General features: G+C 45.8%; 2 protein-coding genes across 4 annotated transcripts in view; both read left to right on the top strand.

Annotated features, from left to right (window-relative positions):
* MTMR9 (myotubularin related protein 9) overlaps positions 1–22,453 on the top strand; it is a 34,105-nt gene extending 11,652 nt beyond the window's left edge. For all 3 annotated transcript variants that reach the window (XM_081854769.1, XM_081854770.1, XM_081854768.1), the window contains exons 4-11: positions 1,702–1,827; positions 2,544–2,717; positions 3,154–3,371; positions 13,591–13,752; positions 14,675–14,816; positions 19,147–19,367; positions 20,596–20,747; positions 22,182–22,453. In XM_081854769.1, coding sequence (XP_081710895.1) covers positions 1,702–1,827; positions 2,544–2,717; positions 3,154–3,371; positions 13,591–13,752; positions 14,675–14,816; positions 19,147–19,367; positions 20,596–20,747; positions 22,182–22,360 — 1,374 coding nt within the window. In that variant the 3' untranslated portion in view covers positions 22,361–22,453. The remainder of the gene's footprint in view (positions 1–1,701; positions 1,828–2,543; positions 2,718–3,153; positions 3,372–13,590; positions 13,753–14,674; positions 14,817–19,146; positions 19,368–20,595; positions 20,748–22,181) is intronic.
* Positions 22,049–27,801, top strand: part of LOC309337912 (L-threonine 3-dehydrogenase, mitochondrial-like) — a 43,325-nt gene continuing 37,572 nt past the window's right edge. Inside the window, exon 1 of the mRNA XM_081854934.1 lies at positions 22,049–22,061. The gene's annotated coding sequence lies outside the window, so the exon portion shown is untranslated. The remainder of the gene's footprint in view (positions 22,062–27,801) is intronic.

The raw sequence follows: 27,801 nt of genomic DNA, 5'->3' as shown, positions 1-27,801 counted from the left end.
GTTTGCGAACATTCCTCTAAGGCAGCGGTTCTCAACCTGTGGGTCCCCAGATGTTGTTGGACTACAACTCCCATCATCCCTGAGCTCTGGCCTTGCTAGCTAGGGGTGATGGGAGTTGTAGTTCAACAACATCTGGGGACGCACAGGTTGAGAAAGACTGCTCCAAGGGGAAAGCTGTCATCAGTGGAATGTTGATAAAAAAGCGAACCATCAGGAAGGCAAGAGGAAAAGTCAGTCTGGCTGGGCAAAGAAACTTAAGTGCGGACCAGCGGAAAGAGGAGGAGGAGGGCTTCATAAGTGTTCAGGAGATAACACACCTCCCTTAATCCCCATTATTCAGACTGGGCTGCTCTAAGGTGCAGCTTCATTCTCTGTGCACCTCCTACTTGTGATAGCTGCACCACTCCCAGCTATTACATTCCTCTGTGACATTCTGAATGCTGAATATTGTAAGGCGGTCTGGTGTCCAGAACTAGGATATGGTAGGCACTTCTAGTAACAAAGCAAAAAAAAAAAGTGGCAAAGGACAGACCTGTTCCTTCCTGTACCCTGTGTACCATGCACTGGGATAGCCTGCATGTAGCCAGTTCCATCAGGCCTCCCATCCCTACAGCCATTCCAGCAGATTTCCTCAGTGAGAGATGGGAATAATAATAATAATAATTTATTATTTATACCCCGCCCATCTGGCTGAGTTTCCCCAGCCACTCTGGGCGGCTTCCAATCAAATTTTAAAAACAATACAGCATTAAATATTAAAAACTTCCTAAACAGGGCTGCCTTCAGATGTCTTTTAAAGAGAAGATGGCTGCTTATATCCTTCACATCTGAAGGGAGGGCGTTCCACAGGGCGGGCGCCACTACCGAGAAGGCCCTCAGTCTGGTTCCCTGTAACCTCACTTCTCGCAATGAGGGAACCGCCAGAAGGCCCTCTGTGCTGGATCTCAGTGTCTGGGCTGAATGATGGGGGTGGAGATGCTCCTTCAGGTATACAGGACCGAGGCCGTTTAGAGCTTTAAAGGTCAGCACCAACACTTTGAATTGTGCTCAGAAACGTACTGGGAGCCAATGCAGATCTCTCAGGACCGGTGTTATGTGGTCCCGGTGGCCACTCCCAGTCACCAGTCTAGCTGCCGCATTCTGGATTAATTGCAGTTTCCGGGTCACCTTCAAAGGTAGCCCCACGTAGAGTGCATTGCAGTAGTCCAAGCGGGAGATAACTAGAGCATGCACAACTCTGGCAAGACAGTCCGCATGTAGGTAGGGTCTCAGCCTGCGGACCAGATGGAGCTGGTAGACAGCCGCCCTGGACACAGAATTAACCTGCACCTCCATGAACAGTTACCCCTTTGCCAAAAGCCCAGCTCCATTGTGCAGGTTCTGCCCCTGGTCATTATAAGAACAACTGTTTAGAAATTGGTGTCTGAGTTTTGATCCTGGTTTTCCTCTTCCCTCTTTGGCCCTTTCGCCTTGTATGCCATGCTTTTTCTCTGCATGTAAGCTGACACCCACCTGTCTTGTTTTACTTGATTGTGTGTATCTGGGAGCCTTTTTGGCCGAAGAGCGTCGTATAGATGCTTTAAATAAATAATAAACAGAGGCTGCGGAAGCAGCATAGGTCTAAGGGGCCGAGACCCAATGAATCTTCAGGGTCGTTCAATAAAAGTATGTCTCTGCATGTCTGTGTTTTCCGTCCCGCAGGCACTGTCCACCTTGGATTCCATCACCCTGATGTATCCTTTCTTTTACCGGCCCATGTTTGAAGTCATCGAGGATGGCTGGCACTCCTTCTTGCCGGAACGGGAATTTGAGCTTCTCAGTTCAGTTGTAAGTCCCTGTTCTTGGAGCAATGCCTCTCATGCTGCGCTTAGGGAGAGGGAACTTGCATAAAATGGGAACTTGTAGTGGGGATGGGGAGGCGACATGGTTTTCCACGGAATGAGCAGTACCATTTGGAGGGGAAATCACTTCCAACCAACCCTGGGGAAGACCATTCGGTTCATGGGGTGCAGAGTGAAACCCCCACCCCTTCTGGCACAGTGTTTTTTGTTGCAGCCTTGTAAGACTTCTCACGCCCTCAGGCTGGAAAAGCTTAACCAGCCCTGGATTAAGTAAATACAGCTTGTGTTTGGCATTGACCTCTGCACTTGTGGGATTGCAGAATCTGCCAGTCTCCTCCCTGTCTGTGTGTGTCTGATTTTACACACCAGCTTTGTTTAAAGCTCCATAAAGTGGCTGCCTTGTAGGGTGCTAAATTATGTAGCAGTGCTGAGAGGCGGGGAAGGCCAATCGACAAGATGTCTCTTGAAGAGGCAGCTAAGTGGGTGGGTATGTGGCACGATTAGGAGGAAAAATGAGTCAGGAAAACCGGGTTGCAAAGAGGCTGCTCTTAGCCAGCTGAGCATCCTTGGGGACTTTTGTCTGCTCCTGAAATCTGATGGCTTAAAGCCACAGTAGTTTATTATTATTTCTGATCCCCCACCTCTGGAAATCCCATTATATTACCTTCACACTTAGTTAACCATGATTTTTCTCCCCTCCAGACAAACGAATGGCGGTTGAGCTACATCAACAAAGATTTCTCCGTTTGCCCCTCTTACCCGCCCATCGTCACTGTCCCCAAATCAATTGACGACGAATCCCTCTGGAAAGTTTCCACCTTCCGCCACGGTGGGCGCTTCCCGGTCCTCAGCTATTACCACAAGAAAAATGGGATGGTGAGTTGGTCGAGGTGGATGAGTTTCAACTGCAAACGTATACTTGTTTCTTGGACGTGCATATTCTCAGATCTTGACCTTGAGGGCAAATATTAAATCCTCCTTCCCCATCCCTTTGAAAATGAGTATATAGGTTGCACTACATTTTTGGCATTTTGACCTAAAATTGCGCCCTGAGTGTGCATGCCAACTTTCATCCCGCTACCTTTGTGTTCAGGGGAGATGGGGCGCTGTGTTTGCAGAATAACCTCTGCCAAGCAGATGGATTGGCAAGGTAAATGGAAGTCCTTGCTTTCCCACGCCAAGGATTCCTAATGCCCATTTTGCCTTTGGGCTGAGCGGACGTTCTTCTTCAAGTGAGGTGTCAGATCTGTGGGCTGGTGGAAGACTCAGCTGAGGCGTGGCCTGCTCACTGGAAACCATTTGCCCTTCCTAGGTGATGATGCGCAGCAGCCAGCCGCTCACGGGTACCAACGGGAGGCGCTGCAAGGAGGACGAGAAGCTGATTAACGCCACACTGAGAGCCGGCAAGCGGGGCTACATCATTGACACACGCTCTCTGAGCGTCGCACAGCAAGCCCGGGCCAAAGGGGGAGGCTTTGAGCAGGAAGCCCACTATCCCCAGTGGCGAAGAATCCACAAGTCCATTGAGAGGTGAGTTGATGAGTGAGGCATGGTATGAAGGACCTCGTGAGGTTGTTGCTAAGCTCTAAGACAGGGATGGGGAGAATGTGGCCTCCCAGATGTTAAACATAAGAAGAGCCTGCTGAATCAGGTCAATGGCTTATCTAGTTCAAGCATCCTCCCCTCACAGATATCTGTATCTACTCAGATATCTCTTATGGGAACTTGCCTTCTTGGAAGGCCTGTTGGAAGAAAAATGTCTCTAGTCATTTCCAGAAAGTGCAGACAGTGGGTGTGTGCTGTATCTCAACAGGAATGCTATTCCACACAGAAAGTCCTGCTCTGAGTTACCACAGAGCTGGCTTCTGGTTTCTTTGGAACTTGCAGGAGAAATTCTCCTACAGTCTATAAAGAAAATTTTTTAATTTGGGGAAGTAGTGTAAAATTAATGAATATTAGGGAAAATGTTGGAATGAAACTGTCTGGCTTTAGTAGAAATGATATAAAGAGTTATGTATAAATAAGCATTAAGTTTTAAGTTTCAAGGTGTTTTATGGCAAGATAAGGTTAAACAAAGTAACGCAAATTTTTAGCAGTAATGTTACAGAATAAGGTAAAATTGGATTATGAATAGGTGAGAATGTAAAGTTATAATATATTAAGATAAATTATTAGGATAAAAACTAAAATGGAAAGGATTTGCTGAAATTGTTAATTGAATTAGAATACAAAAAAGGGAGGTGTGAGGAGGTCAGGGAAAAAAGTAAATGAAAGACAAGATATTGAAAGATGGAAATGTTTTTAATTGTTTTTATTTTTTCTGTATTTTGTTATTTTTTCTTTTTATTCTTTTTTGCTTTTGTACCTTTGTAATGTTTTTGAAATTATAATAAATATTATTTAAAAAAAAGAGAGAAATTCTGCTACAGACCTGGAGCCCATTGCAGAATCACTGCAGGGTAAAGGTAAAGGTAAAGGATGCCTGGATGGTTAAGTCCAGTCAAAGGTGACTATGGGGTTGCGGCGCTCATCTTGCTTTCAGGCTGAGGGAGCTGGCGTTTGACCACAGATAGCTTTCCGGGTCATGTGGCCAGCAGGACTGTACCGCTTCTGGCGCAACGGAACACCATGACAGAAACCAGAGCGCACGGAAATGCCATTTACCTTCCCGCTATTTACCTATTTATCTACTTGCACTGGTGTGCTTTTAAATTGCTAGGTTGGCAGGAGCTGGGACAGAGCTCACCCCGTTGTGGGGATTCGAACCGCCCACCTTCTGATCGGCAAGCCCAAGAGGCTCAGTGGTTTAGACACAGCACCACCCGCATCCCTTAGAACAGGCATAGGCAAACTTGGTCCTCCAGATGTTTTGGGACTACAATTCCCATCATCCCTGACCACCGGTCCTGTTAGCTAGGGATCATGGGAGTTGTAGTCCTAAATCATCTGGAGGGCCGAGTTTGCCTATGCCTGCCTTTAGAATCACTGCATGAGGCTTAAGGAGATGCAAAGGTGGTGTATGTGTGCACTCCACTCTGAGCTCTTTGGAGGAAGGCTGGGGTAGCAAAATTTTAAGGTGGGATATTTTACAGTCCAATGCTTGCACAGGGCCAGTGAACTCAACCAGAGTGAGTTGTCTCTGTGGTCTACCGAGTTCGTAAAGCAGCCTGTGATGATATCGCAAACACATTTATTTCTCTGTTCAAGGTAGCTGAGAGTACAAAATCTGAAAGTTAAGATCCACTGGGCACCAAAAGAATCATGGCAACATTCCACGTGAACCTCCTTCCCAAAGGATTGCGTCTGATGTCTCTTATTTGACTGGCTTCAAATTTTTTGTAAATTGACAGGCAGTGTGGTGTCTAGGCAACTTCAGCTGCCTGATTGCACATTGCCTGATTGCACTGTGGTGTGGAACTGTTTTTTTAAAAAAAACAGAAACAAAACCCACTTTGTTAGTATGGCACACTGAGAGCTTGGGCTCTCGTTTTTGCTTAAATCAAGCTTCCAGTCCTTAGAACCAGAGGATGGTTTTGCAGGGTTTCAGATAGTGGTTGAGGGAAGCTCTGCACAAAATAGAAAGTAACGGGCCTCTTCATTACTGGATTCCCATGGCCCCAAGAAATATGAATATTTTTTTAAAAAAAATAATATTTATTACTTTTAAACCTTACAAAAAAGAAGAAAAAGAAAAAAACAAAGAAGAAGCAAAAGAAAAAAAATACAATACAATATATAAACAGTACACAAACAACATTAACACATTAGACTAAACAAAACAAAGCAAAAACAATTTAAAAACATACATCATACCATTTCAATGCCTTATCTTTCATTCCCTTGTTTCATTGACCTCCTCTCACCTCCCTTTTTGTATTCCACTTCTATTAATTGTTTCAGCAATTCCTTTCCATCTTTCTATATTTTCTGTCATATAATTATCTTAACTTATTTTAACCTTATTTTCCATTAATACTATAATACTTATTTATGCTTAACTCCTTATAACATTTCTACTAAAGCCATATAATTTCATTCCAACATTTTTCTGACACTCATTAATTTTACAGTATTTCTATAAATAAACTTTAAACTTTTTCCAATCTTCTTCCACCGTCTCTTCTCCCTGGTCTCGGATTCTGCCAATCATTTCCGTCAATTCCATATAGTCCATCAACCTGGTGATCTTCTGTCCGAGGCTCTTAACTCTTTTCCAAGTCCCTTCTGCAGGTCTTCATATTTATACATGCACTTTACTTTGTCTTCTGCTGATCTTGTTCTTAATTTCCTTCCTTTGATGCTGATGAGTAGATCTCGGGGAAGCTCCGACCTAGCAGTGTTTTTATTCCTTCTTGACAGGTCAGCCAAATCTCCGTAATTAAAACTAAAATCCAAAAGATATTTCAGGACGTGTTTCAAAATCCCTCCAAATCTGAAAGTCCCCACAACTCCAGTCTCCTCCTGACCCAGGTCCAGGTCCCAAAGGTCAGTAAATCTCTGCATGAGGTGATCTATCCAACTTTCCTTCTCCAGTCCAAGCAGGGCTGCAATCCTCAAAATCTGACTTTCTCTGAATTCAATCATAGAAGGCAACAACTTATAGTCATCAAATTGCCTCTGTAAGGCTGGGGCTCTCTCCCTCTCCACTTGTATTACTTTAGGTTCAACAACAACAACTTTCTCCCTCGCCTTCTCTACAGTTTGCTATGTCAAAGTAGATTCCTGTATCGATTCCTGAATGGTTTCTGTATAGATGTTCACTTTTTGTCCCAAATTAGTCACTTTTTGTCCCAAGTTATCAATTTTGATAGTCATCAGATCCGTCTTCTTGTGGAGCTGTTCCAATGAATCACTTATCTTACATAATGCAATCACTAAGGCTTCTTCTGTCGACATTCTTAACCTATCCAAGGTCAATCCCTGGTTCTCACGGTTTTTTATCTTGCAGCCGGAGATTCCACCAGCTCAACTCTTGTAACAGTTTCATTTTTTTTTTTTTAATAATAATTTTTATTGGGTTTTCACATTTTTTAGAGACAAACACACGTTACAAAACACAGACACAAAAGTTACAACAAAAACAAAACAAATATCATCACAACACCTTATTTTCTTAACCTTGTTCCCCGGACTCCCCCCCACCCCCTCTTCATACATCCCTATTCCCATAATTCGTTCAGCAAATTTTAGTTTCTTCTTCTTAACCTATAATTGATATTTTTAAATATATCTCTTCATAATTAGCCCGATTTCTCTTGTCCCCAGTTCTTATAAACATTTAAATTTTTCCCTAAGGTCGGCGTAGATTCCCTTCCCTCGATTTCCCATTTTTAAATATAGACCCTATTCACCCAACCCAAAATTTATCATCGTTCTTACCCTTCTGTAACTAAATAGCAATAATAAAGATATTTCCCCCTCCCCCCTTCCCAGGTTCTGATCCCTTTTCAAATAAAAATCAACCATCATTTTCAGCCCGGATTCCTCACGTCGAGAGCCTTTAAGTCCCTTTCAGTTCCTCTCCGTCGATTCTGTTGGAAGTCTCTTATATCGGTCCTCGAATCTCGAAAGAATCCATTCTTCATCACTCCGGTTTTTCTTCCCTCATAGATGCTTGGTAGGAACTGCTGCCAAAGGTCAACCAGTCTTTCATAATCAAAAGGATAGCCCCAATCATATTTCTTATATCCTTCAAGTTCCTGTGTTGCAGATACTTCAGGGGCCCCCTCCTTCATCCTTAACATCTTTTGCAGTGTTGTAATCCAGATAATCCAATAGTCTTTTCCCTTGCGTTCCACCATTATGGACTTTTTGTTGGTATATTTCAATTGTTCTTTCTCCTCTCCTTGCTCTCTTTCCTCCAATTCTTGATGTATCTTTTCTGTTTCGGCTGCAGATTCCTTTCCTGTCAAATCCTTCATGCTTTCAGCAGAGTTGCTTGTTCCTGAAGTCAAGGTCATTAATTGTTTGTTCATACTCAGACTCTGCTCTTGCAGTATTCCCACAAGATAAAACATCCTGTTTATCTCTGCCTGTAGTTTTCCATCTGCCGCCATTGTAGTAGCTTTGGAATCCCCCTAGAGGGATTCTGGTTACTTTGTAAACTTTTTCCAACAGTCCAAATCTTTTTTATTTCTTTCTATCGAGTCTCCAACCACTTTGTTACAATTTAACTTTTAGTTCAGAGAGATATCAGTTAACAAATTTTCAATCTGTCCATTTAACAGTTCTTTTGACAGCTTGTTTTTCTGCACCAGACTTAAACACGGGATTCTCCCTGGTCCCGGGGGGAGGGGGGGGTTCGCAAAAAAAAGAAAAAAAAAGAGGAAAAAAAAGGTTTTCTCCTCACTCTCCAGCACAACACTTCCTTTGTTAAATCGTGGAAGAAGTTTCTTTTATAATGTATAAGTGTATCTTTTCCGCCTTAGTTCTCTGAGCTTTGCTTTAAAATTGTCCGTAGTTAGGGGGGGTGCGGACTCCCTTTTAGCACACCCTCCGATCGTCTCCAATTCAAAGGAAAAATTTCTTAAAGCCAAATTCCATTTACTCACGGGTTAATTCTTTCAGTCCAAATTTCCAGGGAGAAAGTCAGCGCTCTCCGGTCGTGGCTCGCGGCTCCGCTCCACCGAGGTGTCGATCGACTCTCAGCGCCACACCGCCCTCCGTACCCTTTTTCGAGGGTCAGGGGGGGTGCTTAAGGCGCCCACCGAGTCTTCCCGTCCGCAGGCTTCAGCGCCTGCGGTTTCTAAGGGTCCCCGCGTCGCCGGCGCGGCAAGACCCGTCCTCGATGAAGCCGATTCCCTCCGCAGCTCGGAGGAAATCCGCCATTTCCAGATCGCGCTAACCCGGAAGTCCAACTCTTGTAACAGTTTCAAAGGCTCCCTCTAGAGGGAAACAATTTCTATTTGTATCAATCCTTTTAAGCACAGTTCAAGCAATAAAATTAGTTTCAATTTTCAGTTACTTTTACTCCTTTTTAAACGCAGAAGGAGACAATGGAAACAATGTATTTCTCTTATTTAACTAGCTGTCAAGATACGTTTTATTCACAGTCAATGAACTTTCCCAAAACGTCAGTCTTACTAGCAGCCCGTTTCCAGGTTCAGAGCGTTGGTAATTTAACTTTCTTCACTCTCTCCTGCAGGCTTACGCGATCCCAAATTTCCCCCCCTCTTCTCCTGCTTCCAAGGGGGGTTTAATGATTTTAGCCGATGGAAGTTTAATCCTTTACAGAGGACTTTCCAAGACTTTAGCTTGCAAGCTCTTTGCTTCAATCTATTTACAAAAGGGGAAGGTGGACTTCCTGTTTGAAACCTCCCCATTTCGGTGCCAAATTAAGACATTTAAAAATCCAATTTTCCGTTCTACTCACGGGTAGCTGTTTAGGATCAAATTGTCCACAGGAAAAAGTCAGCGCTCTCCAGCAACAGCAGTGCGGCTTCACTCCGTGAAAGAAGCAGTCAAATTGAAGCACCGCGCCGCTCACCCCACGTCGCTCCGTATCCCCGAAACCGGGTCTCCCCGCGAGTAGGGGAGGTGCAAAAGGTGCCAGCCGAATCCCACGTTCACAGGCTTCTCCCGCCTGTGATTTTTAGTGGGTCTCTGCCTTCGCCGTGGCAGCCAGACCCTGATTTCTACAGAGCAAATTCCTCCCGATCAGAGGAATTCCGCCATTGTTGGAGGCGCCAACCCGGAAGTCAAGAAATATGAATATTTTTGCACGGGCTTGAGAATTACTGGCTTATGTAAAAAAACCCTCATACAGTCAAACCTTGGTCCTCGAACAGCTCTGTTTTCAGACATTTCGGTTCCCGAACGCCGAAAACCCGGAAGTAATTGCTCCGGTTTTCAAACGTTCCTTGGAACTCGAACGTCCAACACAGCTTTTGCTTGAGTGCAAGAAGCTCTTGCAACCAATCGGAAGCCACACCTCGGTTGTTGAACGTTTCGGAAGTCGAATGGTCTTCCGGAACGGATTACGTTCAACAACCCAGGTTTGACTGTACTAGTTTTGTTTCGGTTGATTTTGGAAGAGTTAATCTAGCACTGCAGATCTGGTTATTTCTGTATATTTTTTGTTTGCAAACACTGCCCTTAGCCTCCAGCAGGAATTTTTAGATTCTGAAAAGTTGATGCCAGGTTCTTCACTTGTGAAGTAATAATATTTCTAAAAGTATAGAAGATAAATTATTTCTAAATAAAATCACATTTTGTGCAGAGGTGCAGTTTCACTCTTGGAGAAGATGAGTGAGGGCATTTTAAAAACCAGTTTTGCAAATTAAAAACAGGAAGGAAAAATATAAAACAAAACTAATGCAAAATTAATAAAATTCTGGGTGCATATAGAAATTATGCAATTCTTGGTTTATATCTTTTTAAAAAGATTGCCCATTCTTAATTGCAACATTTTCTTTTCTATTTAAAGAAAGGAACTATCCCCGATAAGTTTCCTCAAGTGTGTGGGTAGAGGGGAGAGAATTATCCTCTTTTGTGTTTGGATTGCTGACAGCCATCTGGGTTTGGGGTTTTCTTGGTTATAGTTTTGGGTGAAGCACCTTCGTGGACTCCTCTTTTAATTGGTTTCATCCTAGTAAGCGTGTCCAGTAAAGGAGAGCTCCGAAATCCATTTCCACTGGAGGATCCTGTCAGCTTCCTTTTAAATCCTGCCCCGTAAGCCTTCGTGCCTTACAGTTCATTGCCCCTGTTTCTTGCTGCTGCAGCTGACAAACCTTGAGTTCACCAAGGTTTGCTTCTCTCAATTAAGATCCTTCCTGCTCTGCTTTCTTGTCCTCTCCTCCATCTCCCCCTTCTGCCCTGTGGGCATCCAATCAAAGGACATTAAGTGCCCCAATTCATAACCAATTAAATGTCCTGTGACCAGTCCCTGGACGCAGGAGAGAGGAGGTGGTTTTAGACCTCCGGGCAGAAGTTACAAACCCGTGCTCAGCCATGGAACGTGCTGGGTCGACTGGATGCAGTGGTCTCTGTCTAAACCACAGGCCATTGGCTTAAGGGGGGGCGGGGGGAATGTCACCCACAAAAGCCAAAATTCTATGATTTTTATTTTTATTTATTAAATCTGTATACTGCTTTTGTAGATCTCAGGATGTTGCACAACATAAAATTGCAATATAAAAAAGACGAGATGCATAATAAAAATAAGAACAAAAGCAAACCAGTAATTCCACACACACCCTTCCAAAACACATTTAAAAGGGCATCAGACGTCAGTCAGCCAAAGGCCTGGCTGAATGGGAATGTTCTTGCCTAGCGCCTAAAGGCGTATAAGGAAGGCACCAGTTGAACCTCCCTGGGGAGAGCATTCCACAAACGGAGCCACCGCAGAAAAGGCCCTTTTTGGTTTGCTGATTTGTATCAGTTACATAAAATGAAGTTACAGATAGGTAGCCGTGTTGGTCTGCCATAGTCAAAACAAAACAAATTCCTTCCAGTAGCACCTTAAAGACCAACTAAGTCAGTTCTTGGTATGAGCTTTCGTGTGCATGCACACTTCTTCAGATAAAATGAAGTGTAATTGAATGTTTCTGCTTGTATTTGCGTAATACAAGCTTCTGCCAGTCAAGGGGAGGTGCCGTGCATTCTGTCCCTTATAAATCCCCCTTATGCGGAGCCCCTTGAGGACTAGTAGCTGAAATTGTCAGGTTGATGAGTCTGCTGCCCAGTTCCCAATTTGTCTGCATGTGTGATGTGAATGTGAACCTAGCCAAAGCTCAGCCCCATGGATTGTCACAGTGTTCATTCTCACTGCCATGAAATACTTTTTTGAACGTTCCGTTATAAAGACCTAATGGGTCTGCAAAGAGGGTATCCTAAGCCCAGGCCGTTGCACATCTTTCTTCCCCGAAATCCCTCCTTGACCACCCCTTTCTTGTGAAGTCTTTGACCCCCCAGCCCCAAGTCAACGTTGTTGTTGTTTAGTCGTTTAGTCATGTTCGACTTTTCGTGACCCCATGGACCAGAGCACGCCAGGCACTCCTGTCTTCCACTGCCTCCCGCAGTTTGGTCAAACTCATGCTGGTAGCTTCAAGAATACTATCCAACCATCTCGTCATCTGTCATCCCCTTCTCTTTGTGCCCTCCATCCTTCCCAACATCAGGGTCTTTTCCAGGGAGTCTTCTCTTCTCATGAGGTGGCTAAAGTCTTGGAGGCTCAGCTTCAGGATCTGTCCTTCCAATGAGCACTCAGGGCTGATTTCCTTCAGAATGGAGAGGTTTGATCTTCTTGCAGTCCATGGGACTCTCAAGAGTCTCCTCCAGCACCAGAATTCAAAAGCATCAGTTCTTCGGCGATCAGCCTTCTTTATGGTCCAGCTCTCACTTCCATACATCACTACTGGGGAAACCATAGCTTTAACTATATGGACCTTTGCATCCTCTAGCTAATAAGAATAAGTCCACGCAACAAATAATTGCATCTTTGTAGTGCATGCCACACCTCACATACCCTCTTCCAAGCTTCTTCCCTTCCCGTTGCTGGGGGGTGTATTGGGAGGGAGGACCCATTGCGACCGCCAGGATCCCATTTGGTTTGCTGTGTTTCCACGTGGGCCTTGGAGACTGGTGCCCCTTGGAACTGGTAGGGCAGAAGGCAAGGAGACTGGCAGTTGATGAAGCCAGAGCTGACTAAGAGTTGTTGTGCCCCTGTCCTCCTCCTCTTAATAATAATAATAATAATAATAATAATAATAATAATAATAATAAAATTTTATTTATATCCTGCCCTCCCCAGCTGAAGCTGGGCTCAGAGCAGCTAACAACAGTAAAAATAACACTATTTACATAAAATCACAATCAATCAATTGAAATACGTTCTAAAATCAATTCATTCTAAAATCAATTCAAAATCAAATTAATGGCAACCATTGGGCTAGAGTGCTATGAGGATTACAGAAGAAGGGGTCAGACTGTGCCTTGGCTAAAGGCCTGGTGGAACAGCTGTGTCTTGCAGGCCCTGCGGAAATATGTCAAGTCCCGCAGGGCCCTAGTCTCTTGCGACAGAGTGTTCCACCAGATCGGGGCCACGGCCGAAAAAGCCCTGGCTCAGTTCTGCAAAGGCAACACTGAGGCAGGGGAAGAGGAAGCTGCCAGGCAGTTCCACCCTCTTAGACTGGTTGTCAATAAGAAGGCAGGCTGCCCCATTCGTCCTAATGGACGAACCACTGATGTGTATTATATATGCATTCACACACAGAATCAAAGGTAAGCATAGTCCCCAGACACAAACAGCAAGGCTGTGCATCTTGCCATGCTTTGGCTGATGACATGGCACAATACAATGTTAGCTCCACTTGGGGATAAGCTGTGGCATTGCTGTCGTTGTTCTGTAGACTGCTATCCAGCCTATCTCCAGCTCTTGTCCTGCTTGCAAGGGCGGAGCCATGTAAACATACTCTCCCCACACACCCCGCCTTTCTTTCTGTAAATTCAGTGCATAGATAAGATGGCATTGCCCGGAGTTAGTAGACCAGTGACCAAAGCCAGGTGGTATAGATCAGGGTGTACTTGGAAAACGCAGAGTTGCCACAGAGTCACTCCCTGGGCTCTTTCTGCTCCACCTGATGTCAGCCCTGCAGGTCAGAGGGAGCAGGTCTCAAAGCAAAACTTTGTTGCTATAACAAGGAAGGCCAGAGATCCCTGGGGCATTTGAGCACTCCAGGTACAACCAGATACCTCCGCAGGCTCATTGTGGTCATTCTTGTTCCTTCACCTGGTGCAACATTCCCCACAGGTACAACATTCTGCAAGAGAGCCTCATCAAGCTTGTGGAGGCCTGCAATGACCAGTCGCATAACATGGACCGCTGGCTGAGCAAACTGGAGGCTTCCAACTGGCTGACTCACATCAAGGAGATCCTGACCACTGCCTGCTTGGCTGCTCAGTGCATTGACAGGTGGGACCCACTTTCTGGTTATCTATTTATTTATTTGCAGGTTTATAAGCAGTGTCACTGTCACCAAAGCGGTATGCAATAAGATAAGATCCAAGAGGTTGCAGACCCATTAAACATAAAGAAACAAACATGCTTCTACAATTTCAAAATTATTATTCCATAAAATGGGTCACACTTCGGGGAGAGCATTTTCAAACAAAAAAGGGCTTCAGTGGTTGCCTGAATATCAAAACGCTAGGTGCTTGTCTAACTTAGGTTTGCAGCTGATTCCAGAAGGCTGGAGATGGAACACAAAAAGCCCTGTTTCTGGTGCATGCTCTAAAAACGTGCACAGGGAGCATGTTGTACGCTTAGCAGTGCCCCGTTTGAGGAGTGCAGTTGCTGGGCAGGAATGTATAAGGCCTCCAGTCCTCAGGTCTGAAGTTGTTTGGGGCTTTCGAGATGAACTGCAGTTTAACGGAATGAACCGCTCCAAACAGCTTTGCTTGTTTAGAACGTTATTAAAGAACATAAGAAGAGGATTGCTGCTGGATCCGATCAAAGGTCCATCTAGTCCTCTTATTGCATTCATAGCAGAGTTTTCCAGGAAACTCGCTGGCGGCCACGGCCCCTGTTGTTTTTCTCCAAGAAACTGATATCCAGAGGTACGCTGGAATGTGGAAGCTCTGTCCACCTATTGTGGCCAACAGCCCTTGAGAAACCAAAACGTCTCCTCAATAAATTTGGCTAACAACCACTGGGGGTTGTTATTCTGGGGCAGCCGGTAAGATCTTGCCCACCTCTGGCCTCCAGAAGGTTTCCTGCCAGAGAACATGGACCTTGGGCTGAAAAAGTGTTCCCGCCCCTGCAATATGTTGTCTATGCATACGCCAGCTCAGTATGTTTGCCTCCCTTTCTCAACCTTCCTCTGGCCCCTTCCTAGGGAGGGAGCATCTGTCCTGGTCCATGGGACTGAAGGCACAGATTCGACACTACAGGTGACCTCGCTGGCTCAGATCATCCTAGATCCCAGATGCAGGACCATCCGCGGTTTTGAAGCTCTGGTTGAGAGGGAGTGGCTGCAGGTAAGAGCTGACAAATTGCTAGCTCCTGGATGCAGTGAGGAGCCCACAGTAAGAAGTACTCTGCTCAGAAACAAAAGGGCAAATTCATGGTGTAGAGGTTCTGCCAGTGGCTGTTGGTTGGGACAGCTGCTGCCCCCTTCCCTCTTAGCAACCCTATAGGTAATCCTGATCAAATCCGGATTTGATTTAGATCAAATCGATTTAAATCACAGTTTAAATCACTAGTCAGTAAGACTTGATTTAAACCATCTTTTTACAGAAGGACTCATTCTTGCTGGTATAATATTAATATTTACAACCAGAGGAAGGTTTCATTTTTGGAATAATAAATTTTCAGAGTAGTTTTTACAGTTACAGTCAAAAATTACTGATTTGGTTATACTATTAGAAAGGCATAGATAATTATGAAATTATTGTGAGGTTTAATAAGTTAACTGTTTACATTTGGGAAACTTTTCTGCTGTACTTTATTGGAAGGAGAAGAGTAATCATTTCCTTAATAACAATTTAAACAATTTATTTTACTAAAACAATAACATTCTAGCATATGTATCCATGTTTGTTAACTGATGGGGTTGAACAATTTTTTATTTTTATTTTTAAAAACTTAGACTGAGTTTTAGCACACATGAAAAACTTAAAACAAATCCTTATTTCCTGATGGGTAGCCTTTGGACTATAATGTAACGTAAACAGAAAACTATAGAAATCTGATTTAAATTTTAAAAATCTGTGTGTGTGTTTAAATCACTGATTTTTATCCACCCTGATCCTGATGCCCCCCCCCCAGGAAATGGTACCACCCACTTTAGGAACCATTGCTTCAGATTATTTATGCGAAAGGTAAAAGACGCATGTGTCAACACCGATCCTTTGGGGACTCCACTTTTTGTGCCCATCCTGCCAAATGGGAGAAGAGTCCATTTATCCCCATCCTGGGCTTCCTGCTTCTTAACCAGCCCCTGATCCCGAAGAGTTACTGGCGTTTGAATTCAACATGCCACATTCACCTCCCTCCTGCCCGCTTGGCAGTTTTGCGCTTGACTGTACCCCCTCCGGTGCATTCGCCCGTGGTGAGATGTGCTGTGACATTTCTTGCAAAACAATCACCAGCTGGAAAACCGTGGCCTGCATCCCTGCGCTGGCCCTCCTTTCCGAGCAACTGCCGACTCGCGGCAGTCAGCTCGAAGCGCCTCGCTTTTTGCCCCTTGTAACAAAACATTAAGCGACCCGCACGAGACGCATCCATGCACGTCTGGGTTGACGTTTTAATCTGTCAAAATGGAGGCTTGTAAGGGGAAATGACTCGGATGCATATAAGCGCACGTTTAGCTAGCAAGTGCACGACCTGCTTCAGAAAATTGAAAAGACGTGTGCGGCACAGCGGGGACCTACTAGTGTGTGGACAGGAAGCGCTAACTGCAGAAGACTAGCAAGAGAAGCCCGACGGCAGGATCAGATCGAAGGTTCAGCTAGTCCAGCTTCCCATTGCCACCCAGTGGCCAACCAGATGCCCTGATGAAAGCCTGAATGCAACAGGACTCTTCACCACTTGGCACTCCTAGTAGTTGGCATTCAGGGGCATACTGCCCCCAACAGAGGAGGAAGAACACATCCATTGTGGCTAGTGGCCATTGTCGACATGCGGAGGGCCGGAAAGCCAGTTGACAAGCCCCAGCTGTGCCATCTCCATCCATCGGCCCGTGCTCCTACGTAAATCAGCGACCCGGACTTCAAAAGCCAGGGCACGCTGTTAGCAGAGTGTTCTGCGCACGCAGAATAGGCGTGAGGCTTGTGAAGTCATACTTTAACTACATATTTATTAAACATAAATCAGAACATAGAAACATGTCGTCTCTCTCATGTCGTCTCAGAGAAAACTGCAAAAGCAAAAGATATACACAAACGGAAGTTCCCAGCAAGCTGTGCTGGAATGTAAACAGACATGTGACATGCAACAATCTCATGCCTGTTCCTTAAGGTGGAATGGAAATGTCAACAGCAGGCGGGTGTGGGGGACTCCCTGGTCCTGAATGGGGTAACTGTGCCCCTGAAGGACCAGGTGCGCAGCCTGGGAGTCATTCTGGACTCACAGCTGTCCATGGAGGCGCAGGTCAATTCTGTGTCCAAGGCAGCTGTTTATCATCTCCATCTGGGACGCAGGCTGAGACCCTACCTGCGCATGGACTGTCTCACCAGAGTGGTGCATGCTCTAGTTATCTCCCGCTTGGACGACTGCAATGCGCTCTACGTGGGGCTACCTTTGAAGGTGACCTGGAAACTGCAACTAATCCAGAATGCGGCAGCTAGACTGGTGACTTGGAGCGGCTGCCAAGACCATATAACACCGGTCTTGAAAGACCTACACTGGCTCCCAGTACGTTTCTGAGCACAATTCAAAGTGTTGGTGCTGACCTTTAAAGCCCTAAACGGCCTCGGTCCAGTATACCTGAAGGAGCGTCTCCACCCCCATCATTCTACCCAGACACTGAGGTCCAGCGCCGAGGGCCTTCTGGCAGTTCCCTCACTGCGAGAAGCCAAGTTACAGGGAACCAGGCAGAGGGCCTCCTCGGTAGTGGCACCTGCCCTGTGGAACGCCCTCCCACTAGATGTCAAAGAGAAAAATAACTATCAAACTTTTAGAAGACATCTGAAGGCAGCCCTGTTCAGGGAAGCTTTTAATGTTTAATAGGTTATTGTATTTTAGTATTTTGTTGGAAGCCGCCCAGAGTGGCTGGGGAAGCCCAGCCAGATGGGCGGGGTATAAATAAATTATTATTATTATTATTATTATTATTATTACATCCATGAATTTGCCTAATCCTTCTTCCAAACCCATCCTTGTTTTTCGCCATGACTGCAGCAAGTTGGAGCGAGTTCCACTCTTTAAATAGCTCCACCTGTAAGCTGCCTCTGAGAAGTTCACAAAGGGGGAGGGACTAAGAGCCCTTCCTGTTTGATCCCCAGTAGTTGGTATTCTGTGGTACACTGGTTCTTGCTCTGGAAGTTCCACTTAGCTGTCACCATCCCTTTTGATTTTGAATAAACCTTACAGGTATTTCCACTTCTGGGGCATTTTTCCATTAAGGGTGATATCCAACAAAGTCACTCTACTAGCAGAAGGACTTCTGGCTGCAGCATCAAACTCCTCCACCCTTTTCCACCCATGCACCTCTTAAATCTATTCTGGTTGTTCACCCAGTTCTGCAGAGCAGATCTGCGGAGGGTGCATGGAGAGAGGGCGGAGAAGTTCCATGATGAAGGCAGAAATCCTTGCACTTCTAGCAGAATGACTGTGGCCACCTTAACGATCAACCATCACATAACCCCTACTGTATCCTACTGTAACTAAGCCTGCAATTGAAATAAATGCACATTCTTCCTCCAGTTACTTACGACTCCATACCTGGCCTCTGTTTGCTCCCCGGACTTAAATTGTAAGCTCCTTGTGGGCAGGGACCTGACCCATTACTGTGATTTGGAAAGTGCCACACACTTTTCTGCTTATGCATAGAATTTCCTCTCTGCAGCCCAGCAAAAAGACTTACTATACGGTGCCTCTTTCCATCAGAATTCTTTGTTTTTTACGCTTGCCATGTTGTTGTCGTTTAGTCGTGTCCGACTCTTCGTGACCCCGTGGACCAGAGCACGCCAGGCACTCCTGTCTTCCACTGCCTCCCACAGTTTGGTCAAACTCATGCTGGTAGCTTTGAGAACACTGTCCAACCATCTCGTCCTCTGTCATCCCCTTCTCCTTGTGCCCTCCATCTTTCCCAACATCAGGGTCTTTTTTTCCAGGGAGTCTTCTCTTCTCATGAGGTGGCCAAAGTCTTGGAGCCTCAGCTTCAGGATCTGTCCTTCCCGTGAGCACTCAGGGCTGATTTCCTTCAGAATGGAGAGGTTTGATCTTCTTGCAGTCCATGGGACTCTCAAGAGTCTCCTCCAGCAACATCATTCAAAAGCATCAGTTCTTCGGCGATCAGCCTTCTTTATGGTCCAGCTCTCACTTCCATACATCACTACTGGGAAAACCATAGCTTTAACTATACAGACCTTTGTTTGAATAACTCAGAGAAGCTATGAGCTACACCATGCAGGGCCACCCAAGTCAGACAGGTGATAGTGGAGAGTTTTGACCAAAGGTGATCCACCTAGAGCAGGAACCGGCAAGCCACTTCAGTATCCCTGCCAAGAAAACTCCATGGACAAAGACAACAGGCTTGCTATGTTACAGATTTTTAAAATAACTGTTTTCTAGCTGTGCCCTTTGGTCTGCCTAACGGAAAACCCTCTCTCTATTTTTTTATATATATATATTTTGCCCCTGCAGGCCGGCCACCCATTCCAGCAGCGCTGTGCCCAGTCCGCCTACTCCAACAGCAAGCAGAAGTGGGAGGCCCCCGTCTTCCTTCTCTTCCTGGACTGCGTCTGGCAGATCCTCCGCCAGTTCCCCTGCTCCTTCGAGTTCAACTACCACTTCCTGATCATGCTCTTTGAGCATTCGTACGCCTCCCAGTTCGGCACTTTCCTGGGCAACAATGAAAGCGAAAGGTAGGTGAGCTTTTTGCTTCTGGGGTTCCCTGAGGCAAAGAGGGAGGGCTGTCGGCATCCTAGGCAGTCTCAGTCGCGCTCTGCATCATGGATGAGAAAACACGGAGGGATGTAGGGGTCTAGGCAGTCTCAGTTGCACTGTGCAATGTGGATGAGGCGCATAATGAGGAATCTACAAGCCTCTTGGCAGTGGCATAAAAGGCAATCAATAAGTCAATACAGTGGTACCTCAGGTTACATACGCTTCAGGTTACAGACTCCGCTAACCCAGAAATAGTACCTCGGGTTAAGAACTTTGCTTCAGGATGAGAACAGAAATCTCGCAACGGAGGCAGCAGGAGGCCCCATTAGCTAAAGTGGTGCTTCAGGTTAAGAACAGTTTCAGGTTAAGAACGGACCTCCGGAACGAATTAAGTACTTAACCCGAGGTACCACTGTAATTATGATCATCACTGATTTATTAATCAATTGCTTACATCCAGTAATCTTCCTTTTTTATTTTTACTGAGCTTCTGATCTAGTTTAGAGTTTTGCTTTGTAGGATATCGGGTGACTAGCAGGTAGTGAACCGCCAAGTGGTATACAAATGAAATAAATAATCATAACTGTGTGTGAGTCTGGATTTTTGTGCAAAGCCTCCGTATTTATATCTCGGAGGTGACCTTGAACTGTATAATAACAACCCGCTAATCCACACGCAGTTATGTTTCCCACCACAAGGGGGAAGCCGAGCATCATGTTGCTGGGCAGCGTTGCTGAAACATCGCTTTTATTTGCACAGAGTAGCAAAGAGGCACATTTTCTAAATTTCTACATTTGCAAAACAGGCTTTACTGGCCTGCTCTTCATTGGCCCCTGTGAGAGTTCCCTCACACCTGCCTTTGGCTTATTCCACTGTTTTCCCTGGGGTCAGTGTTGGTATCCAGAGTTTGGTTCCCCCTTGATTCCATGGGAATTTAGTCAAAGGCAGCATGAAGGTCTCTTGTTTCTGCCTTCTCACATGCCCTGTACAGTGTGTGTGTGTGTGTGTGTGTGAGAGAGAGAGAGAGAGAGAGAGATCCATCTTCCTCTAGGTTGTTTGCAAATTTGCAGAGAAATTAGAGGAAAGATTTGGCAACAAGCCGGTGACTCCCATGCTTTCTGAACCCTTAGGCTTGACTTAGTGAAGGGAGTTGATGTTTTTTATGCTCAAAAGAGACATGTGGCTGACAGCTGGTCTCTTTGCCAGGTGTAAGCTCAAGCTGCCCCAGAAGACAATGTCCCTGTGGTCCTGGGTGAATCGGCCGGAAGAGCTCAACAGATTCAGGAACCCCCTCTTTGAGGCCAACAGCCTGGTCATCTGGCCTTCTGTGGCACCACAGAGCCTGCAGCTCTGGGAAGGTAGGTCGTTCCCAAGGTGGCTTAGAGAGGTTCTAGTCAGGTACCCGTGCTTTAACATCATCACAGAAACATCTGCCTTTGGTCATTCTCTAAGTTGGTGAGGCTCATTTGACAACAGTGAGAAACGAGTCTTTTGTGTCATCGGCCCAGTCCTCTGGAACTCTGTGCCACTAGATATTCAGCAGGTGCCTTCTGTTCCTGCTTTTAAACACCTGCTTAAAACTCGTCTATCCTGCCAGGCCTATGCAGGCAGTTAATAATACACAACGGTTCATTGATGTCTATTTTAAGCTTTTTATGGTTTTATTGTTTGCTTTTGTTGCTTTAAACTGCTCCAATATGTGTGGTTTTTTTAATGACACAGTACTATACAATTTTTTTTGTAAATAAATAAGATGCCAGCATGTTGCCCCTGGGCACTAGTGTGCCTGCCTTTGCCCGCAGAGGATCTCGGGAAGTATCCTCTCAAAAATCCACAATGCGTGAGAAACCTGCCCAGTTCCTGTTTGCACTCCCTCAGCCTCTCCTGCGTTGAGCACCCAGTCAACACGGTCACGTTTCATTGGATGTCGGGATTAGATGCCCACCCAGCCTTCTATTCCGAACGGTGTAGAGGTGCAAAGCGCTTCTCACTTCAAGGATTTCCTCCTCTTGGAGTCCCATTCCCATACGTTCACCACCAGAGGTCCTACTCCATTTCCTCCTCTCATCACAGGTTTGGCAACAGGGCACAGCGTGTTTCAATGATTACGTGGCCTTTCTTTTCTTGGACTGCGGGAGAAAATTTGCATGACCTTTTCACCCTCTGCTAGCGGGAAAACCAGCTGTGCAAAGGGGATTTTGAGCAGATAAAAGTGCCTGGGAGGACATTGTGGTTAGACATTGTGGAGACCCGAGTTCAAATCCCCAATCAGGCATAATGTTCACTGGGTGACCTTGCACCAATCACTGTCTCTCACCCTTACAGGGTTATTGTTAAAGGCGAAATGTGGATAGAATACAATTAAAAAGCCACAACCCGTTAAAACACACACACAAATCACTAAATGCCATTTGTTAGTAGCAATAGCAATCTGGTCTCCTGAAATAAAATTACTTTCCCAAGTACAGGAAACTGATCCTACTTTAGTCTCCAACCTTTTGGTCTTCCAGATTGCTGTTTCTACATCTTACCTATTTTTTTGTGTCCTCCAGTTGCTTCCATTCCCTCACCCCTGTGCCCCAAGACACAGTACAACATAGCTGTCAACGTTTCCCTTTTCTTGCGAGGAATCCTATTCGGAATAAGGGAATTTCCCTTTAAAAAAGGGAAACGTTGACCGCTATGCAGTACAAAGACTTAAGTTCACAGTCTAAAGTTTTGGCATGTTACATTTTGTGTGTTATTCCATATCTCTCAATTGTCTGAGGGAAAAAAAATCTCTCCCACACCAGGTGTCTTCCTCCGCTGGAACCGGTCGTCCAAATTCCTGGATGAATCCTACGAAGAAATGATCAACATCATCAAGTACAATAAGGAGCTGCAGGTGAAAGTCAACCTGCTGAGGCGGCAGCTGGCTGAGCTGGAGACGGACGACACCACGCAGGAAGACGGGGTGCCGGAGAGCCCCTGAGGCTGCGCCAGGCTCCCTGCCGTGGGCCAGATTGTCCCCCTTTCTCTGTCGGGCAAGTCGCCCCCACACACTATAAAGCACTAAACCCTCCAAGACTTGCATGCGCTCGAGCTCCTTTCTGGTGCAGTCGAGTCGAACATTCCTCCCCCTCCACACACCCTCCGATGTCTTTATTATTATTATTATTGCATCTCAGTTCCTCACTTGACACTGTTTTCTCCCCCTCTCTCACCTCCCCCTTCTGTTTGGAATGGCGACATTTCTCTTTTGTTTACAGGAGAAGACTCTTGATTTAATTCAGCTGACTGTCCTCTCCCGGCAGCTCTTGCCACCTCTAACAAATGGTGTGTACAGTTCCAATGTCAGCGCTAGCCGCTCCCAAACCTCATCCCCCTGTGGCATTCAGCAGGGGTGCCTTTTGGTCTTCTGGCTTGAGAGAGGTTTCGTTCATTCAGGACTTGGTGGGCGTCTTGCGCTCTTTGCCTGGCCTGAGAAAGGCCGTCTTGATGACGCGTCTATCCTTCTCCCAAACGCATGGGTTTTGATTTTTGATTTTGTTCCTGGGCTAGACAGCTTGCTTCAGCTTCATCCCAAATCCAAATAGCATCTTTCCGTGCTTGGCATTGAGGCACACAGACGGTAAACGTGGAGAGGATCTCTTGCAAAAGGCAGGGACTCCTTTCCACCACTTTCCTTGGGTGCCTCCTACACCATCCTGAAATCTTAATTTGGATATCTGAATGGGCGCAAGATAAAATGTATGGTAGAGCCCTTTAAGGACTGTACCACTTCACACTATTGAGGGGGGCGGTGTTTTTGGAAGGTTGCCCATTGTGTTTGTGGGAGAGTTTGTTCTTAAGTCCTGCATGTGGAAAGTGAGAATGGCTTGCCAGCTTTGCATAAACGCATGAGTGGAGAAGACCAAAGACCCACCTAGTCCAGCATCCCGTTTTCTCACAATCTGATGCCTCCGGGAAGCCCCCAAGTAGGAGGTGAGGCTAACAGCCCTTCCTGCTGTCCTCCCAAAGCAAGTGACATTCAGAATCCTTCTTGCTGGCCTCCCACGGGCCCCTGGGTGGCCACTGAGAACAGGATGTGGGACTAGATGGGCCATTGGCCTGGTCCAGCAGACACTTACAGGATAGGTGCTAAGCAAATCATTCCTCGAGTGCATCTTCGGCTATCAGCTTACGTTGCAGAACTTTCCTGCATGCCCCCCTGAATCTTTCCTAGGAGTTCCCCAAACCTTGGGATCCGATTCAGGGAGGGCTCAGGGAGGGAGGTTCCTGTTGCACAAGCAGGAAACCTTGCTCCAAAGCGACGGGGCAGCTGAACAAGCCCCAGAGAATGTTTCTGCTGCGGAGGAAACATCCAAACTGGTGGTCCTCTTGCTTGTTCCCAGGAGCGGCTGATCTACCTGCCTCAAGCCAGCCTTCACCAACCTGGTGTCCTCCAGATATTTTGGACTCCCATCATACCCCCAAGGAATTATATAACACCAGGTTTGTGAATGCTGGTGAGGCTCTCGGCTCTGAGGATCAGCAGGTGTCACATGTAGGAAGAAGCATGCCAAAACCATGGCTCCATAATCTCCCGAACGTGGTTGTTGCATATGTTATTTAATAGGAAGAAAACGTAGGTTAAGCCATGATGGCAAGTGTGCTTTGCAAAGCCTTATCCTAATGCCATGAAATCTTAAGACTTGCTCTGTCGGCCATGAAGCCCAGGATTTAAAAGCTTCCAAGTGGAGTAATGGAATTCCAGCCCACCCAACTGAACAGGGAAGCCCCTGTGTTTGCTGTCTGGGATAGATTCCGAATAGGATAGATTCTGAATATCTGCTAGGCTTGCCGTTCCCAGCTGGTCACCTGTATTCAGCTTAGCTCGCACGTGCAGTCAGTTTGGTGTGGGTTGAGCTCTCTTTGATCCTGTGGATCTAAGGCCTGCTCATGGAATCAGGATCTCCAGATAACCATCTCCTCTGCTGTGTGTGTCTTTGCACCTGCTCATCGTTTGGTAATGGGTGACTAACGCTTGGTGTGGCCGCTGCCGTTGCGTCTTATTGTGGAACCTCGATTGAGTCAAAGCCTTTTGGAGAACGTTGCTGTGCTTTTTGGCTGTGCGGTTTGAATATATATATATATATATTATAGCTCCTCCTGTGGCTTAAAATCTTTGCCACCCTTTTCAGGTGGCTGTGGCCTAGATGCTTTTTTCTGACTACCATCTATACAGCTGTTTTGCCTCCTAGTATTGAAATGCTTTTATGGCCTGCTTCCACCCCACTTCCTGCAGACTCCCGATCTCTTAACCCTCTCCTCCTCTCATACAGCCCCTCCTCATCTGAAGTGGTGTGAAATTCCTCAAGCCCCCTCTCTGGATAGTTGCCTCCTCTTGCCATGGGTCCCAGCCAAACTGACAACTCTCGCTTCCCTCACAGAACCAGGACACCAAATGTTTGCTGGGCAGCTGAACACGTCACCGCATCAGCTCAGCCATTTGCTGTCAGGGCTTCCCTCCCACCCCAACAGATGCAAAAGATGATTGGATCTAACAAGAGGCGCTTTTGCGAAACCAGTGGTTCATTGCCAACCAATATTTTTATGATGCTGAAATACAGGTTCCGCTGTCGCTTACTGAGCTTGGCAAAGTGCTTCCTGGAGAGGTTACAACTTGTTCCTCCTTAGAACTTGCCGCCGCCCAGGAGGGCGGATATTCTAAATCTGAAATGGGCAATCGACGGTTGTTACCTGACTCGCATATCTCCCCCATTCTGTCTCTTGGGGGTGGGGAGGAATCCCTGCACTAAGGGACAGTGTCATTGCCATTCCCAATAGCACACATTTCTGTCCTTCTTGGAGAGGGCAAGCACATCCTGGGCTAACCAGCTACAGCCCCTGTCGGTGCTTGCAATGAACACTCCATCCCAGGTCTTTTGGCATGGACAGAGCACTGGGCGGAGAGGCAGGGATTTCTCTTATTTGGGTTGGTGCAAGGAGAAGGCAGTCCTACCTTCCCCCAAGCCGCAGGGGGGAGCTCAGAGCTGCTGGGCACCCTCAAAGTCTTTGGCAAGTAGGCCTGTAGACACCTTACCTTGGCTTTGCATCACATTGCAGTGTAAAAGGGACAGAGCTGGTTGAAAATGTGCCGTGTTAGTGGTTTGCTTCCTCCTCGGGCGTTTCCAGGGGAAAGAGTAAAATCTCAGGGTAAAAGGATGCTCAGTTTGAGTGCATTTGCTGTTAGCTTCAGCTTGTGTTCTCTTCCGTTAGACCCCCCCCCCAAGGATGGGGGTTCCTGTGACTTTCCAGGGGGACTCCCCAAGCCCCATTAGCTCTAGCCAGCATGTCCAATGGTCAGGGGTGAAGGGAGCTGTATCCCAAAAACCTTTGGAGGGCCATAGGTTCCTTGCCCCTGCCCTAGTTGCATCCTAGCTCTGTCCCCACTCGGCTTCAGCCCTGATCTAGGAGAATTGGAGCACTTATAGACACAGGTTTCTCTTCAGATCATATAAATCTTTCGCCTTTTACTTATAGAAACAGTTCAGTTTCTGGAGGCCTAAGAAAGATCAAACCTAATTCCAGAACTGGTTTCAGTTTCAGTCCCTTCTCAAATTTGCTTGGTTTTGAAATTCTTCTTCTTCTTCTTCCTCCTCCTCCTCCTCCTGCTTATTCTTAAAGGATTTTTTAAAAGCTCGTTCATAATCTTTGAAGGCTGGCACTGTATGGTTCTTAATCTCGATTGCACTGTTTGAAAACAGCTAATCTTTTGGTGCTTTTATGTTTTTTTAAGTATCTGGTTAAAGGGAGTTGTACATACAGTCTGTAATATTATTATTATTTTATTTTATTTTTATTATTTCATGTTGTTTGCTTGGTTTTGAAACTGTTTGGTGAATGTTGCCAGCCAAAGCATTAATCATGTTGATTCCAGTTGTTAGAAGCCCATGTGAGTTTCATTGGGGCAAAGGATCTTGGGATTGCCTGGGACTCCCCTGAAGGCATCTTTTCCAAGTGCATTTCTACACTACAAAGAATTCTGGGAATTGTAGTCCTGGGAGATGGTTGGGAATTCTTCCAGATGTATTCCAAAAAGCCTTCACAGAATCAAAGTTCCTAATGATTGGACCTGTCATAAATCACCTCTCCCATTTTTATTTTTCTGTATATATACATAGGTGTTGGTTAAAAATTGGTGTGAGGACACCAAAATCTGCTTGGCTGCTTGTTTTTGGAAGTTATTATTTCTCACCCAGCTAAAGCAGTAAAGCTGCATTTTCTTCCTTTCTTTCTTTGATGCTGTTGCAACGGGTGACATGAAATTATGCTACTGATAATTTTTTCCCTCAAGTTCACTACTGTACCAAGAATGATATTCAGCTACATTTGCTCAGAGTAGGCCCACTGAAATGAATGAACACGGCCAAGTTAAGACCATTAATTTCAATAGGTCTGCTCTTGAGTAAAGCATAGCTTAATACCACCCCAAATCTTCAACCTATTTCTGATGGATGATATGAGTTATGGGCTCGGTGAGTTACTGTGAAAACAGAGAAAAGCTATTTTTGAGTAGTCAAATTCCTAACTGTCTAGCTGTACATCTCCCTCCTTGAATGCTTGCATCTGAAGAAATTGGTGAGCTTGCTGTGATTGATAGGTGTCAGATTCTTGTCATGTTGCAGATGTGTTCCTGTTCCGATTTCCACTTTGTCGGGTCCCCCTCTTTAAATGTTTTGAAGTTACGGCTTCATCCTGGCATTCAAGAAGACTCTGCTACCTTGATTTTTGAAATTAGCACACGTTTCGGAAACAACTTGTTCCCTTGTTGGATCAATCCATATTCTTCTACCACGTGGTTCTCTGAACCTCTGCTGTTCCAAAGTAAGAGGCCCAGGTAGCTGCTTACTTTTCAAGTACTTGGCATTGTGATGTGCCCTTGCAGGACATATAACCCGCCACCATAATTAATGTGCTTAGCAGAAATGCTCAAGAGCTTTAAATTTGGCCCACGTTGCTTTGCTATAGTTGTATCAGCTTGGATGCATCCCTGCTGGTGTGGCTAACACTTGAAATTGTGTGAGGTTGCACAAATGCCCAGACCCGAATGTTGATGGAGAACTCGCCAAATTCACTGCGTCACCAACTGTACTTTGCCAGAGGGAGATCAGGATAGCAGAGGGGGAAGGCAAAGTCTCACATTGGGTTCCTGGGACCGTGGAAGAAGGAAAGACTTCAGCAATGATGGAGCCAATCACTTATTCCACTTGTGTCCATGGGTGATATGAGTTATGGGCTCAGTGAGTTACTGTGAAAACAGAGAAAAGGGATGCCTTCCGAAAGCTTTGCTCGAGGCTTCCCAAACTGCTGGTGCCAGTCCTCCTCTTAAATTTGGGAGCTTGTGCAACCTTCAAAACGCAAAGCCTTTTAAGTAATCCTACTCGCCAG

Source organism: Podarcis erhardii (assembly GCF_964252035.2).
Source record: "Podarcis erhardii genome assembly, chromosome: 3".
NCBI lineage: Eukaryota > Metazoa > Chordata > Lepidosauria > Squamata > Lacertidae > Podarcis > Podarcis erhardii.
Note: the sequence above shows the minus strand (reverse complement) of the source record. Positions and strands in the feature narration are given on the sequence as shown.